Source organism: Salvelinus namaycush, chromosome 6, assembly GCF_016432855.1.
Source record: "Salvelinus namaycush isolate Seneca chromosome 6, SaNama_1.0, whole genome shotgun sequence".
Classification (NCBI taxonomy): Eukaryota; Metazoa; Chordata; class Actinopteri; order Salmoniformes; family Salmonidae; genus Salvelinus; species Salvelinus namaycush.
In genome coordinates this window covers 38210339-38227366 of record NC_052312.1, presented here as the reverse complement: position 1 = coordinate 38227366, position 17028 = coordinate 38210339, and the positions used below count along the sequence as shown (strand labels likewise).

General features: G+C 43.0%; 2 protein-coding genes across 2 annotated transcripts; both read right to left on the bottom strand.

The window, feature by feature from the left end:
• Nucleotides 1-695: 695 nt before the first annotated feature.
• On the bottom strand, nucleotides 696-2997 carry LOC120049377 (myogenic factor 5-like). The gene is made up of 3 exons (XM_038995644.1): nucleotides 2548-2997; nucleotides 1239-1314; nucleotides 696-889 (listed from the first exon to the last, which is right to left on the bottom strand). The coding sequence occupies exons 1-3, from the start codon at nucleotides 2995-2997 to the stop codon at nucleotides 696-698; spliced, it is 720 nt and encodes a 239-aa protein (XP_038851572.1).
• A 5511-nt stretch (nucleotides 2998-8508) lies between these two features.
• Nucleotides 8509-9757, bottom strand: LOC120049376 (myogenic factor 6-like). Its single transcript, XM_038995642.1, has 3 exons — nucleotides 9245-9757; nucleotides 8953-9046; nucleotides 8509-8855 (listed from the first exon to the last, which is right to left on the bottom strand). The coding sequence occupies exons 1-3, from the start codon at nucleotides 9755-9757 to the stop codon at nucleotides 8746-8748; spliced, it is 717 nt and encodes a 238-aa protein (XP_038851570.1). The 3' UTR covers nucleotides 8509-8745.
• Nucleotides 9758-17028: the final 7271 nt, after the last annotated feature.

Genomic DNA, 17028 nt, shown 5'->3' with positions numbered 1-17028 from the left:
GGGGAAATCCTTTTAGCCTAATGGGGTCACAATACAACAGGAAAAAGACTGCAACTCTTTGATTTTATGAGCTATAGGCTTTGATGACACACAACATATGATACTAGTAACCCCTTCCCCTCCCTTACACACAATTTCAAGTGTTACGTTCAGGCCATTTGTTCAAAACCATAGTGTTTAGGGTGTAGTTAGGGGTGTTAACAATGAGAAACATCTGTTACTAAAGAAGAAACAGGTACACAAACCCTCTCTCCTCCCCTTCCTATCTCCACCCACCACACCAACACTATGACCAGGAATGGAATGCAAGCTACTCTCTCTTTGGTAGTCACTCTATTTGATAGAATAAACAGCATTTACACCAACAGATGTGGGAACTCTAGAATTGTTGAAACGTTTATTGATCATGAGAAACATGAAGCTAACAAAGACAATAGCTTAAATACAACTTGTTTGAATGATGCATAGGCCTATATTAGGACAGACACATGAAAAGGATCTATTAAATATGTTACATTTGGTATAATATTGTTTCAAATAAATGAACATTTACAGTACATATTTACAATCTTATTTACAATACAAAGGTTGGCAGGTGTTGATCGATCTTAGCCATCACCGAAATAGGAAGTAAAAGTGGTATGTGGTTGAAGATCAGAGCCATCAGATTATTTATATTCTAATGCAGGTTTTCTTCACAACACGTGGTACACAGGTCTGGTCCCGGGGCTTTCTGGAGTGCAAGGCTGGGAGTCGGTGCTGGAGGGCGAGAAGGTAAGCATATCTCTGAGCCCTGCTGGGGCACTGGCATCCACCGAGGAGAGGCGATCTACTATGCTAGACAGGCAGGCCAGGCTGGAGGCACCAGCACCTCTCTCTCCAGAGCTCACTAGACAGGACAAACAGGGGAAGGACAAGGTCAGTCAAGACAATGGAGATAGCTCATCTTATGGATGAGATCAGTTAACTACCATGTCTCGTCTCATTTAGTCAATTTATGGTTATGGTGAACTTAAATGGAAAGGAAGAATTATTCACGTAACTTGGAACACCATTTGTGTCTTTATAGTACGAATCAAAACTAATGAAAGTTAACCTGGCAAGTTTTACAATACTCAACATACACAGGTGGTAACCAGACCATAGCCTTACATAAGCCCATTACGTGTATTCATTAGACTCTGTCTATACGTTTACATGACATAACAAAAAAAAACATATTCATCAATGTGTCTTACCATTCTTAGTATAGCTGTAGTTGTTGCCATAGCTTGTGTTCATCTGAGGCCACACAACAGGACTGTTACAGTCAACCTACAAGGAAACAAACAGAGCAAACTGACGTTAGCACAGCAGTCATGACAAAGCACGTGATACTATTCCCCTTTCTACGTTTCAGACATTTTGAAGTGTCAAGTGCATTTTCCTCAACTGAGGTTTGTAAATGTTGCACAACAAGGAAATCTACTAAAATAAGAACATACATATATTAAAAAAGATTAAAATATGGGTATATAATGTAATCCTTGGTCATCTTGCCAGACTGATAAATCCACAGTGTTCCTGCCTGTCTGGCTAGGGTTCTTTATTTCACAGCCACCTCAGGGCCAAAGTTGCAGGCTACTCCCATGATCTGCCCGGCTCTAGCCGTGGCGAATCGATTGTATCAGTGGAAGCAACACCAGTTTGTGCAAGATGACACTTTCTCCCAGTAAATCTGCAGAAAATCCTGGCAGCGGCGGAGAACATGCAGTCAGGATGGAATGCAGAAAAGCACAGTCTTTCCTGCCAGACTTCAGTAAGGTGGATTTAGCAGGGTTTATTAGGCTATAACGTGTCCAGCGGTGGGAAAGCCATTACTCCATCCACCATCATAAAGATCCATTCTATTATTTAGCATTGCATCACCTTTTAACCACTGTTTTATAGAGCTGATTCTAATCTTGACTGGCCAACTGAGAAGGTATCATGCATGCACTGGGGTAATGTACATGCACCAAACACACCAATAAAAAAAGGGATAGCATTTCCAGGTGAAACATAAAGCATCATGCATATATAACACTGCAAAAGAGCTGTTTGCATTAATGATGCAGCCAAAGAAGATGAAATGCACAAGGGAACATTGTAATTGGGATCCCCCAACAGCACAATCAGTGCAAGTCTATTCAATAAACATTCTACATTTGAAGTGAGCCTGTTCCCCTTCAGATCCAGGGAGATACTCTAAATGCAAATTAGATATGGCATTGTAATATCACATTATTACAATATGCATGCTCAGAGACATCGGAAATTAAGCTACTAAGCTAGAGTCCCAAACAAAAGCTTTTTAACTCAAGATCTTGGGAGATGCAACAAGACAGAGGCTAACAGCAATGTGATCCATCATGCAAATAGAGTACTCTGAATTAGTCCAAAGAGGGAAAGCGTTTCAGCAGACACTGAACTAGCAGGACCTGATAAAACCTCTGTGTGCTGCACAGAGATGAGGAGACAGTGAGAAAAGCTGTATATGAGTCCGTGTGTGTCTGGTCTCAGTCTCACCATGCTGTCGGAGCAGCTGGACGAGGGGCTCCCAGGCTCTGAGCTGCTCTCCCCAGGAAGGCCGTAGTAGTTCTCCACATGCTCATGGAGCAGCTCCTGGAGGCTCTCGATGTACTGGATGGCGTTGCGCAGGATCTCCACCTTAGGCAGCCTCTGGCTGGGGTTGGCTGAGGTGCAGCGCCTCAGAGCCTCGAAGCCGTGGTTCACCTTTTTCAGCCGGCGTCGTTCCCTCATGGTGGCAGCCCGCCGCCGGTCCACTGTGCTGGACTTACGCTTGCAGGCCTTGCAGGCCCACTGAAGGCAGTGACCCGCCTGGTGAGGAGTCCCAGGGACCCGGACGTGCTCGTCCTCCTCTGAACTGTCCAGTTCCCCGGGGCCGAAGTCCAGGTCCTCTGGCGAGGAGGCACAGGCGCTGTCATAGAAGACCTGGGATGGGGAGAAGACATCCATGGCTGGACTGTTGTTATGGTTGAAGAAAGGAAGGAAATAACTCTCTGCTTTGGGAGAGCAGTGGGGTGAGAAAGGAGACCTCTGAGTGATATGAGGGGGCTGCTGCCATGGGGCCCCCCTTATATGCCCCCAGTCCAGAGCCCAAGGCCCACATTGGCCAGATCTAATTACCATGCCCCATTGGCCCAGGCAGGCTGGGGTTAGCTCAGCTCTCCGCCCCACCCGCTCCCTCACCCCCAATACCCTGCAGAGTTCCCCACATCTGCACTCCCTGGTGTTTTCCCACTCATTACACCACTACATTAACCTTTTCTGTAAGAAACAGACCTATTCTGAGTAAAGGTAATGGTTGGTGAACACCAATAGTTGAACAGGTAAATAGGGGAATAACTTTACCTCTCAGATCCGACAAAATAGTACTTTTTCTATACCAATTTTTAAATATATACTACTAATATTGCAATGAGCCAACACTCAAAATCTTACACATATGTAAGTGTGATAATAATGGAGATTAGTTTTGTTTTCTAGAACTGAGCAATAGCAACGAGGTGAACCATGTACAAGAGTTCGCAGGCCAATTTTATGCTTGAGACAAATAGCAGCGTTACAGATGCAGCCCAGCTGCAAAGGGAGGTGTAACATTTCAAATCCCGATCATTCACATTGCAGCGGTAACTCCTCTAACCGGTCCTAACTCATCATTGAAGGTGTCATACACGGGGTGTCCGTGTTTGTTAAAGCTCATTAAAATAGGTAATTGAGCAATTAACACGAGGGCTTCAATTCGTGAATAATTTGCAAGACATAGCTTACTGTCATAGCCAAACATACACTATTAAAACCTAATTATGTCAAATTATATTCAAAACAGATAGGCCTATACATTTAAACATGTACATATAATTGTTGCACCTAGAAAGGTCTCATAATGTCTAATAATGTATAGTTTTGAGGCCCCTCTTAAAATACCTGTATCGCATTCTGTCTTTGATTAATTTTACTCAATAAAATTAGAAATCTGGCATTACAATTGTGTTCATTTTTAAAACATTCGGCCTGTAATACATGTTAATAAGCATGCTATATTCATTATTTAAGCTGCATCTCGAAAGAGGCCGCTGGCGCCCGAACCACATGTGCATAGCCTAATTACGCATGAGAGACTAGCTAGAACAAACACTGATGAATAGCCATGATGAGCTGCCTGTTTCAGTCGTCGGAGTAATTATTCGAGCTTTGTGTTTGTTGACACCCTACAAGGATACAATGTGGATATTTCTCACAACGTGTCAAAACGTTTGTCCTCTTCTATCTCTGGGAACCGCGCACACCTAAGAAAACACCCGAGTACCTGCCACGGAATTCCCGTCCGAGTTTGTATTGCGCACAGCTGAAGAAGACATTGGCATGAGCCTGGCCCTCGATGCTGCCGATGAGATCAAAGGCTATATTGACTGTGAACAACCCCAACAATATGGACAACGAGAAAACCTGGCAACAACCGACAGCTAATTGAGCCTATAGGATACGATTGCACCAGCATATGGTGTTAGTGGCGATACATCTAGCAGAGGCCTATGCGCTGCTCCAGTCGTTGTACACACTCACTCTGGCTCTGTGATCTGAAGTGCTAGTGGTGTCTCTTGGGAACTAGGGGGTTTGTTTTTTATCGCCTCTATTCCGGAGTTGTTGTCAGGGGTCAGAGGCAGAGTTAAGTGTAGGGCATTAGCTGGGATTTAATGTCCCTTTTCCCTCACGTGTGAAACCCGTATTTCTTCTAAACTGCTTAAACTTTGATTTCATGTGATGTTGTGCCCCTCTTATCCGGTCTCCATAGGTGTCATATATCAAATGTTCCATAAAGGTTTATTTACCACAGATTATATATGCCATTGATGGAAACGTATTTTTGTTATATTTCTGAAAGATGTAGAGTATGGTGACAAATCATCTCAATTTTGTCTGATGAACAACATGTTTCAGACTGATACAATAATTTAAATCACACTTGTGACGCATTATAATCCTTCATGTATAGTATTTCTCTTTTCCAGTTAACTAATGTTTGTTTTTATAAATAGGGGGCAGCCCATTTCTTAAAGTAACTTTCTAGTGTTTCCATATTTCTATGAAATATGACCAACAGTTAGTTACAATATGAGTGGAATAGTTTTCCTTCCAAAAAGTGTAATTAAGTATGTTAAAAAGCAGCTTTACCATGTTGGAATTGTGTGGGTGTACCTCAGCAACAGAATGTTGTGGGTATATACCGGTCATTAAAAATATTAATGTGACTAGACCGCTGATTGGCCAGCTCATCCTCCTTTAGACCACTGATTGGCCAGCTCATCCTCCTCAGGAATCAGACATCATACTCTATGAGGAAATAGCAAGCATTTTTTAAATGGTCTGTTTGAGATAGAAGTTTGAGGTGGGGTTTTTGAAGTGTTTTTTTGTCCAATTTAAGCTTTGGCCACAAATGCGAGTATTGGATGAGTCAACAAGATTATTCGGGTATGAGTAAGATTATTTGGGTATGAGTTAACAGAATATGAACTTTTAAAAGTGAGACTTTCACTGGACAGTTACTTTATTGAGTGCATTAGATCATATCACATGACAGGGGTTTTTGATTGGCAACACCACTTGTCTGGCAGGGAGCTGCAGTGTGCTGCCAACTACAATGTTGCAGGGAATCATTTCGTAGCAGGATATTCTAGGAAAGCCAGATAAATCAAGGCATTTCTCCCAAAGGCTGATCCTCTCCTATAAAATCTCCCCTTTCATCGGCCTTGACTTTTTAAACACATCCTCCACAGCAAAATCCATTTCGATCGCATCATAAGTGACAAGGAAATCTCTGTAAAATTGCAGGCCGATGTTGTCTACTAACAAGTCAAATGGTGATAATACAACATACTGTAGTTATCCTCCATTTGAAACACCCAGAGAGAGGATTAAATAATTGAATCTATAACACCTAACTTATAAAGACTGTATTATACATAAATCAGACAGTAATCATAGACATTAGTATAGGAATCACATCTATTAAACCCCAGACTGATCAATTTGCATCTAAATCTTAAAATAACAGGTCCCAATGAAATTACGTCCCTCAACATAAAGGTGGTAATTGCTATTTTCCCAAGGTTTAGGTCTCAATGTTGAGCAGGTGGTAGATTTTGGTAAAACACATCAATGATATTATCCAAAAACAAACAGTAGATTGACAAAGTCATTTAGGGGGATCTAGGAGAGCCTTAGAACTCATTTGGAAGGAAGACGCTGGACACTTCTCATGGACACTGGGAAACAGGCCCACAAACTCACTGTGAGAAAGCTGCTTCGATCCCATTAAAATAACATTACTGTTGGGGCTATCTAGTTTCAGTTTGGTTCAGTGAGAGAATCAGAAGTAAAAGGAAAGATGTGAAGGGACTTTGAAATACAGGCCCTATATCCTTTGATAGTACTTACTGTATCAGGCATCACTGAAGTGCTCATTAAATCTATTTTTAATCGCACTAGAAATAGGAGCATGGGTGCTTTGACATTGTGTTTTGGATAAATGTTGGTACATTGGATATGCAATCTGCTGTTTTGAGAAATCACCCAAAACATACCCTACCCTAAAGCCTTTTACACCTTTATACAAAGACTGTAAGGTTAATCAATTTGAATGTACTCAGCGGCAATACAAAAACAACACAGCACAGAGACCCTAGTGCACCTCTACTATGGCCTCTTTTTCAAATGACTGTTGGATGAGTCACTAATAAATTGTGTGTGTGCTTGGGGGTCATGAGTCAGTGTGTGTGTGTGTGTGTGTGTGTGTGTGTGTGTGTGTGTGTGTGTGTGTGTGTGTGTGTGTGTGTGTGTGTGTGTGTGTGTGTGTGTGTGTGTGTGTGTGTGTGTGTGTGTGTGTGTGTGTGTGTATGCTTACATTTGTGTGAGGGCTGAGGGAAAGGCAGACAAAATAACCTGGAATCAGGGGTGGACGTAACATAGTAAACAAAAATCTGGGAAGCTGAAATTATGATGATATTTTACGTTTCGCATGACATGTATTAATTTCTGGATGTTCATCATCCATTTCTTATTATATGTTACAAATTACAATTCGTATGATATTTTACGAATTACATTTCGTATGATATGTTACAAATTGCAATTCGTACAATATGTTTTGAATTTACAATTCTTATGATATGTTACAAATTCCAATTTGTTGTGGCAAACATTATGTTATGACTAGTCTATGACACCAGGCTGGACACACAGGGGTCAGCAGGGTCAGTGTGTCAGCCACAGAGATCTGAGAGGGAGAGGAGCAGTGCTCACTGTGATGCAGGGATAGGTCAGCACAGCAATGCACTGTGGGATCATAAACAAGTAGCACTCCCCAAGTCAACACATGTAGGAGAAAGAGATCATCCTATTAAACATACATTCAGGGAGTCCCTTATAAACTATGTGTAAACATTGTGCTAATGTGCATGATCAAACAAGTGATCATGAATTAGGACCTAATAGCTGGCTGCACCATTGCCTCCTGACCAAGTTTCCATGTCGAAGCATATCTGAGTTTAGAGGTGACAAAATAATGATAATAATAGTAATAATATTTAATAATATATATTTTTAAAAATACATTATTTTCCGATCACCTAGCTATCCTAAAATGAGCACAATAATTGTAATTCGCTCTGGATAAGAGCGTCTGCTAAATGACTAAAACGTAAATGTAACGCTACTGAAGTGGACCAGGCTAGCTCTCTGCCAGCTGGAATAAAGAAAGGAGCCCAGGCTATTTCAGGTCCCGTTGGATTTTATGGTCTTCTAATAACCATGAATACTGGGGGAACTTGTGGCTGATGCTTGCATGTACAGTGTCATATCTCTATTCAAATTCCACATGATCAATTGGGTTAGTGGGGACATTAGGGATATCCTCGGATATCATTATGAGACCTGAAAGCTATTGATGAAAGTTTGTCACATAATAAGAATGAAATGACCTGCAAATAGGTTGAACACAGTATGACCTACATTAAGTACCCATACAAACATACATTAAACTATAGTATTTGGAGTGAGTCTAGTCTAATTAAAAAACTGGTACAACATAGGATAATTCAAAAATTAATACCTGAGGTTTTAAATGCATGGTTTTCATGATACTATATTATACTATATGTGTCAAGGATATATATTGTATAAAATGTCATTTGTAATTATATCAAAATGTGTAAAAACTGAATTTTTCTTGAAATACCTGACAAGTATTTAAAATATATAATGAAGTGCATAGTTAGTGATGAACAAAACAAAACGTGTAGATCCCGTGTAAGATACAATGCTTACAATTTATTTGTTGGTCAGTTCATATAGAAATACTCAAATACAACAATGAATCTCTTGAGGTTGTGTTTCTGCCTTTTATATGTAAAATAAATTAAGTTGTTAATATATTATAAAATATTTACAATTATCAAATGTCCATTTGGAAATAAAAGATTATAGTTCTATTGTTGTCATACTTTAGAAATAAAATATTGACCATTCATACAATTTAAAAGAAAACAGTGACTACAAAATGCCCGTTAATTTGTACAAATGAATATAAGTAAATGGAAACTAAAACATATGAATAAAGAAGTGAACATAATTTCGAAATAGACAATGGAAATATGAAATGCTGACGTCGCTTATACAGGCTACAAAATTCCAATAAATCAAGCATTATTTTTCTGAGACTTCTTCGTTGCAAGTCGGTTTCTCTTCACTTGAGATACTGTCAACGATTGATGACAGGCGAAGAAGGCTGGTGGACGCTGAAGACTCCGTGAAGCCTGAAATACAGAAATCAAATATATAAGATGTACAATCAGTTGACGAGTTGCAAAATAGCAATTTAGATCTAATTTACTATTCATAATTGGCACCAACCTTCTCTCTGATTCGTCATTGGTGCATTGGAATGATCAGCTGAGGTCTGCCAGTTTTGACAGTTCTTCTTCCAATGGTACTCCTTATTGGACGCCTTCATGTACACACACATGTATTAGCTTAAGTGTCTACTAACACACGTGTTATTATACAAAGTAGTAAGCCTACAAGTATAATGCACAGTAAGATATTTCTCATTATGGCAATTTTCCCTTTAAGTGTAAAGCCAATTATTGTACGCATAAAGTGACATAAAAAATGCAGATACAAATATTTCTCAAATGAAGCTTACACGGTGTTCTTTCACGTTATAGTTATATGAGCCATTTTGGGGCGTTTTTTCTTGCTCATCCAGTGTATGCAACAGGTCCTGCAATTGCTCGATGTAGTTTATGGCGCTGCGTAAAATCTCCACTTTGGGCAGCCGCTGGTTTGGATTGGGCACGGTCTTTTTCTTCAACGCATCGAATGCTTCATTGATCTTCTTGAGCCGCCTTCTTTCCCTGAGAGTGGCCGCTTTGCGCCTGTCGGTTGGTGCAGACTTTCTTTTACAAACCTTACAAGCCCAGATGAGGCACTGTCCCTCGCAGTGTGGCTGAAGACCTGGGGGTGCGAGGACATGCTCCTCTCCGCTGCTGTCACATCCAGTCTCGGACGGATCCCCCCCAGGTGACAACGGGCTGTCATTCCCGTGGTACAAAGGGGACACCCCCGCCATGTCCAAGTGCTGCAATGGTCCATGATCTCCCTCGAGATAGCGCAGATCGTTGAAGAAATAAGTGTTGGTCTCAAAGAGTTCCACCATACTGTTGTACCCTCGCACGGCCTATGTTTTGACAGTGGGACACTGCATGGCATTTAAATAGCCCAGTGACACAAGTCACCAGGCTTATATATAGAATGTGAAACTCTATCCAACGCTTAGCTGTCGCAGTGCATCAACCTTTTTTTCTCAATGGGGTTTTTTACTACCAAGCGAGTTTGTGTAGAAAATAAATAAGCGTTAACACCTCTCAATGAAAGTTAAAACGTCACTTCAAACTTATGACAGGTGTTTTCAATATCTGTTTCACAGTGAAATGGTAACATACTGTACCGGTGCCCATCTCAACTTTTCGAACTGCAAGATAAATGTCAATGTAATGTTCAGGCCCTCCCCAAGAAGTTGGCTCCCCTAAGCGGGAAACAAATATTGGCCCTCAACTGACTTGCAAAGTTCCAAAAACGTTATGTTCTTAATGTATAGTAATAATAAAGTATATTTGTTCTTGTTGACTCGTCTTATCAAAAATGTTCTACTTTTAACCCCAATTCTGAAATTCTACAGCATAGCCTATTACATTTCAAAGAAACATATCCTAGACAGTGAGAATGGTTAAGTGCAACTGTAACTTGTGGCATGTCCAATCATAAATAGATATGAATGTGCAGTCAAAATGACACATGTGGTATCTAGGTGGTATAAATAGATCTGGGACTCATTCATCTTAAATCCATAAAATAGATGAAAGCCTTCTCAGTGGTGCTATGTGGCCTTTGACATTTTTTCTCTACGATCGGCAAAGTCTGCTTCTCTCAGCTGGGATACTAGTGGTCGCTGAGGGCTCCTGTTTCTGCCTGGAGGTATGGTATCCATGACATGTGCCAAGAAATTAGCCAAGTACATTTTTGTCACCCTTTTGGCCACTGTTTACCATTTATAGTATTAGGGTTGGGGTTAACTGAACATTCATGAAACTATTATGTGTGTGTGTGTGTGTGTGTGTGTGTGTGTGTGTGTGTGTGTGTGTGTGTGTGTGTGTGTGTGTGTGTGTGTGTGTGTGTGTGTGTGTGTGTGTGTGTGTGTGTGTGTGTGTGGTGCATGTGTGTGTGTGTGGTGCATGTGTGTGTGTGTGTGGTGCATGTATGTGTGTGTGTGTGTGTATGTATGTATGTGTGTGTGTGTAATATCATACTGTATGATAAGCAGTGCATTGAGTACGTTCCAGATCAGTGTGTACTATACTGTTATGCAACCACCCTTGGTTAAACCTTATGAATGTCCCATGGATGTCACACTCTGGCCCTGGAATACCTGTGTCAGTCAGTGACACATCTCTCTGGCCCATGTCAAGTCATCTCTTCTAAACCCACTTGGATAAAATATCCCTGACGTAAATTACCCAAATTAAAGTAGATTTCTATTGAAATATTGCCCCTCAAATATACAATTTCTTCTACATATTGTATCCGTGACCCTCCATCAATCCATGCCTCATCCTCTACACTATTCTATTGTTCTACAGCTCTGTTCCAGCCTGTAAATGTACTCATCCCTCCCAGTAACTGACACTTTAGGGAGCGCTCCTAATCCTGCTGGGGTTTCGGGGTTCGTTGATCATTCCAACATCCTCCTGGGATCAGCAGCTGCCCATCCAGGACAATAGACCGGTTGGTTCTGGCCTGTTCAATGGGACTATTCTACTGCAGTCAGGCCTTCTTTCACACAACCCCAGGGAGTCTGAGCTGAAGGCCATGGTCAAGGAGAAGCTGCAGATCCACTTCACAATAGATGATAAGTATGTATATAGGAGGAGAATGGATTGTGTGGATGAAATTAACTCAATTTCAGAGGTAGTGAAGATGTGAAAGTTAATTATGTAAATGAAGACGTGATACTTTTCAACAGTAAGTAGTAGAGTAAGAGCTGTCGTCTCGATCACTGGATATACAGTATATGGTGAGCATTTCATGACATGTATGCCCATTCCGTCTTGTTTACAAGGGTCTGGGGGAGCAGTCACATGTGGAAGCCAATATAGATTTGATTGGTTTCTTGCTGACAGATCACCAGATCATGTTGGTTCCTGACTGCACACAATAATACCAATTTGGTAACCACATTTTGTAAAAGCAGGACGTACTTTTCAGCTTGGGCAGATTTGCTGATTCCACATAATTTCACATTTCACATCATTCATTTGACTGTTAATTACTATACAAATCATGATTTTACTTTTACCCCATTTTTCTCCCCAATTGGTAGTTAGTCTTGTCTCATCGTTGCAACTCCCCTACGGACCCGGGAGAGGCGAAGATCAAGAGCCAAGCGTCCTCCGAAACACAACCCTGCCAAGCCGCACTGACACACTGCTCGCTTAACCCGGAAGCCAGCCGCACCAATGTGTCGGAGGAAACGCCGTACAGCTGGCGACCAAAGTTAGCGGGCCTGCGCCCGGCCCGCCACAAGGAGTCGCTAGAGCGCGGTGGGACAAGGACAAGGACATCCCGGCCGGTCAAATCTTCCCCTAACCCGGACGACGCTGGGCCAATTGTGTGCCGCCTCATGGGTTTCCCAGTCGCGGCTGGCTGCGATACCGCCTGGGATAGAACCCGGGTCTGTAATGACGCCTCGCCTTAGACCACTGCGCCACTTGGGAGGCCTTAATAAAAGTTACAACTTTTTGGGTTGTGTGACACTGTGTGACATTTCCATTCTAGAAAAACAAAAACAAATCACAATTCCCGCATCTGAAACACAACTAGGAGTTTCAATCAACATGATGTTAGTTGAGCCACGAGACTCTAGTATCCTTTATCAATGTACATGCAAAGACAATAAACAAAGATCTCTTGCTGAGCTGGTTCCAGATAGTGGGGTGAATAAAAACAGTGTTCAGACCCTGTAGATGACTTCACATTGACATTTTAGTCATTTAGCAGATGCTCTTATCCAGAACGACTTACAGTTAGTGCATTCATCTTAAGATAGCTAGGTGAGACATCTAAGATATTGGTTCACACACTGTAGTATGCAGTGGGGATAATGGGACACAGACCCGTTTCAGTGCTATAATGAAGGTCCAGTTAGTTGTGCAACAGTCAGGATGGGACAGATGTGCTTGGTGGCTGGAGAGGACAGGAGATACTTCCTTAGCCTCCATAAAGGTCTGAGTTCTCTCCATAGTCTCCTCTCATTGTCTATCACAGACAAAATGGTGTCAGACAGAGTTCTCTGCTAGATGATGTTGATGGTGTAGATAGGGACTTGATCCTCTCAGGCCTGGCACTGTGGTGTCACCCCGGTGTCCTGCTCTCCCCAGGGCTACTGTGTATCCTGCAAATGCCCATAAATCGCCGCCAGTGTCAAGGGGGTGACGTTTCAGCTGTCAGGGAGAATCACGGGATACCCTGCCAAGAAACCCAAAGCGCAGGGAGGGTCTAGCTTTCCTGGTGAAGGGGGACGGATACAGAGAGGAGTCGAGAGGCACTGCAGGAATCTCAAGACCCAGAGAAGCAACAGGGGCGATCAAGTCAATAAATCTTCAGCGTGAACTCAACATTTAAAACACAGAACACTGGAGACCAATCGGGCATGTGAATATGGAATATGCTGACATGATAAGGATGTGAATTGACCTGAAGAAAATCTAATTATAGTGCCATGACACATTGGCACAAGAGTCCAGGTGCCATCAGAGGAAAAGAATGTGAAAAGGTTACAAAGCTGTGTTTCTGAACTGATGACATTGTGACGTTTTAGGTGGTTTAGCTCCTGTAGTTCAACCTCAATCAGTCAAATGACTATTTCTGGAGTAAAAATCCAATAACTGCCCTGTAACTGAGCATGGTGTTGCATCACTCGACGTAACAGAGATAATGTAGTGAGTTCAGAGTTGACTGTTGTTCAGTCGCTCCGGAGTGAAGTTTCCTCTAGATACAGATCTAGGATCAACTACCCCTCCCCCAATCCTAACCTTAACCCATAGTGGGGGAAATGCAAAACTGAGTGAAAAAAACCAAGATCAGTGTCTATGGGCAACGTCACCTTACTCCTGGTCTGTCAGTGTTTGGAGGTGTGATTTACTTGGCTTCAGGGCCCCTCTCTGACCTATGATAAACTTGAACCTACAGTACGGTGTGTTGTGTACAGGGAAATGCTCACCTCGCATGGCATTCAGAGACTCCATCTTCTTCAGAGGTTAATAATTGACCAGGTACATCAACAAGCCTCTTCCTCGACATGTCAGTAAAGCCCCCACAACATGCCCAGAGTACTGAGAGAGAATATCATATAACAGGAAAACATGACTGTTACTTAAGGGACGCACTCACATTTTCACACTTTCCTCAAAGTGATGTGAAACTTTCAACCGTCAAGGCATGCTTCCCTTTCACCAGGTGACGTTACTGGAATATTCTAGTGTATTTGTTGAGCTGTTAACAGTAACCTTGTGCTGCTGTCCTCTTCCTCCTTATGCAACATGGTCAATAAGCCCAGTATTAGACCTCACCAAAGACATGGAGGAGATTGCCTTACAGGAGGATATAAATACACATGACAATACCCAGAGCTGGGCCTGTTAGCACATTCCAGCTAATGTGGAAATTTATGAGAAATCTGCAGAGAGCTCAACTAATGATTTAGGTGGGACGTTTACACTCTGCGTTGGTCCAATCCGCTCTCTCTCTTTTTCCGCATTGGTCCAATCCGCTCTCTCGCTCTCCCTCTCTCCCTTCTCTTTCCCTGTCTCTCTCTCTCTCCCATTCTCTCTCTGTATTGGCCCTACCCTCCCTCCCCACTCCCACTCCCTCTCTCTCTCCCTCTCTTTATGTCCATGCTGGTCAGGGCATTAACAAGATGTTTCCACGTGGTCTGTATGTTCTCTGAATGTCAGTTAGTTAGTGAGAAGGAGAGATCCAGAGGGGTGCTGACACAGGGGTCATAACCAGGCTTAAAAATTAACATGAACTTTGGGGACTTCATCCCTCGCCAACCCCTGTCTTCCTGCTTGACCGAACCTCCTGACTCAGACAGACTACACAATCATTGGGCTGTTTTAGAGGATGCCAGAACCCAGCGTGACTGACACACCGTATATTACCCAGCAGTCTCACACGGTCACACCTGGGATTTGACTTGGCCAATGAGAGGTTAAGTAGCCTGGTCATGGACACGATGACAGTGCCTCACCTGGGGTCATGAACCTTTGACCTCCAGGTCATCAGCCACATCGGCTTGGTGACTAGGCTCGTTAATGTTTGGGAAAGAGACCCCATCTCACAATGAGGATACAGTATGTAAACCAGGATGTGTGAGATAGAAGTTAGATGTTATAATGTTTAAATACACCTTCTATCCTCTTCATCCATTGACCGTTTACAGATTCCTAGTTTCATAATTCAAATACATCATCAACGGTATCACAAACCTGTCCCGTGAGGTATTGTCATTAAAATACGTTGTCCTCACGTTGCCAGGGGAGACAGAAACCGGAGACACGTTGGTTGTAGCGCTTCACATTGACAGAAGGTCATGTTTGTAGAAGTCCGCTCTCTCCTCTTCTAAATGGCCTCAAGCCATTTCACCACAGTTAAAACCTCTGTCCGTCTGTCCCCTTACGAGGCTCAGGAGGGGAATCGGTCCTCTCAGATACTGTCTGCACAGATTACCAGGTTGCAGTTGTGTGGGGAATCGTCTTAAAGCCTAATGCTGGTTCTTTGTCTGAATGGAGGGGAATAGGCAGGATCATGGTCTAACAGCTGCCCTGCCCAGCTCATACGAGAGAGTGGAGCCAGACCTGGAGTACCGCCAGTCATCTCTGCTATCACACAGGGGCTAAAGCACTACACAAACATGGCCTCTCCTCCCTGACCCAACCCAGCTATGATGCAGCGTCCCCCAGGACTCTCAGGGCTACTGCCCCGTCTGTGGCTACTGATGATAGCATCTCTTCCCAACAACAATCCTAAGCCCCGGAGCCTGGCTCCCTCAAACACAGACCCGTGTCAAGTGTACTTAGAAAGCAACAACAGTGGCGCAGCCAGCGACGCGGGGCCAGGGCACACTGTTTCTTAATGCAAAGCAAACAGACGGGTCTTCTCACTGGCGGCCGTGGCAGCGCCGAGAGCTCTGGGTCATCATCGGGGGCTTGAGTTTCAAAGCAGAGGGGGAAATAATGATGCCATCTGCATTCTGCCGGGTGGACGAGGGGGATTCAGTTCAAAGAGCCCAGCGGCTGAAGTGCATCAATTAGCGAGGGAGAGAGGCTGGCGCAGGCTCCACATGCTGCTAGCTAACTCTCTATGACCCTCACAGTCACAGCATTACATTATGAGGCGGTATCATGAGAGTGTTGCAACCTGGCCACAGACCGATCATCACGGACCCACACAAACGGTGTGTTACTGACGGACTGGCTCATAGAGTTGTTCCCTGAAGATGGAGGCTAACAATAACAAGCAACAGAACAGAACAGGCTACTGGACGGAGGACGAGAGGAGGACATGTGTTACATGTCTTTTGACAATCCACATCACAGGTTATGTCTCCTTCGACAGTGTGGACAGGACTCAACAGCTTGTCACTTGACAAACAATACTGATTTAGTATGGACAAATCACATTCCTTGGTGATTGATTCTGTCCTCATTCAGCGGAGTGATGGATTGTGGGTGTTAGCCAGTGGCTTGTGTGTATCCAGACACGGTCACTCATGGGGACTTAGAGGGGTGGTCATTGGGTGCTGGTCTTGACCCCCAGACGAGACGCCTTATCTGGACAGAGGGGCAAGACGTTAACCCCCTACCCCCACCCTGGCCTCTCTTACAGTTGAGACGATATGTGTAAAGCACATATAACTACTATATGCCATAACCAGTACTGAGAAAGTTTATGAGAGACATTTTTCTCAAACCATACATGGCTGAGAGAATTGGTTTGTAATCAAAACAAAGGGCATCAGCAGAGCACTTTAATGACACTTGCGTGCTTTGTAGCAGTGTGCTTCAATGTAAACGGCTGTAAATGATCTGGTGAGACATTGCTATCATTAATATCACTCTGCCGGGGGGAATTAGTGATGTAGCCAGTGATAAGACCGAAATAAATCCAATCACCAGAGAAAGTGTGACGGTAGCCACAGCAACCCAGAGACAATGGCCCCCAATATTAGTTTTTCTAGAAGTCAGTAACCCAGTATACCGTTTTGGTTACAATGAAAATCAGCCCTAATGTAGGCATGGGATATAAAGCAACAACAGGCTTTGTAGAATAAACTCACAGGCTCCAAGAGAAACTAATAGGATATTGACAAAT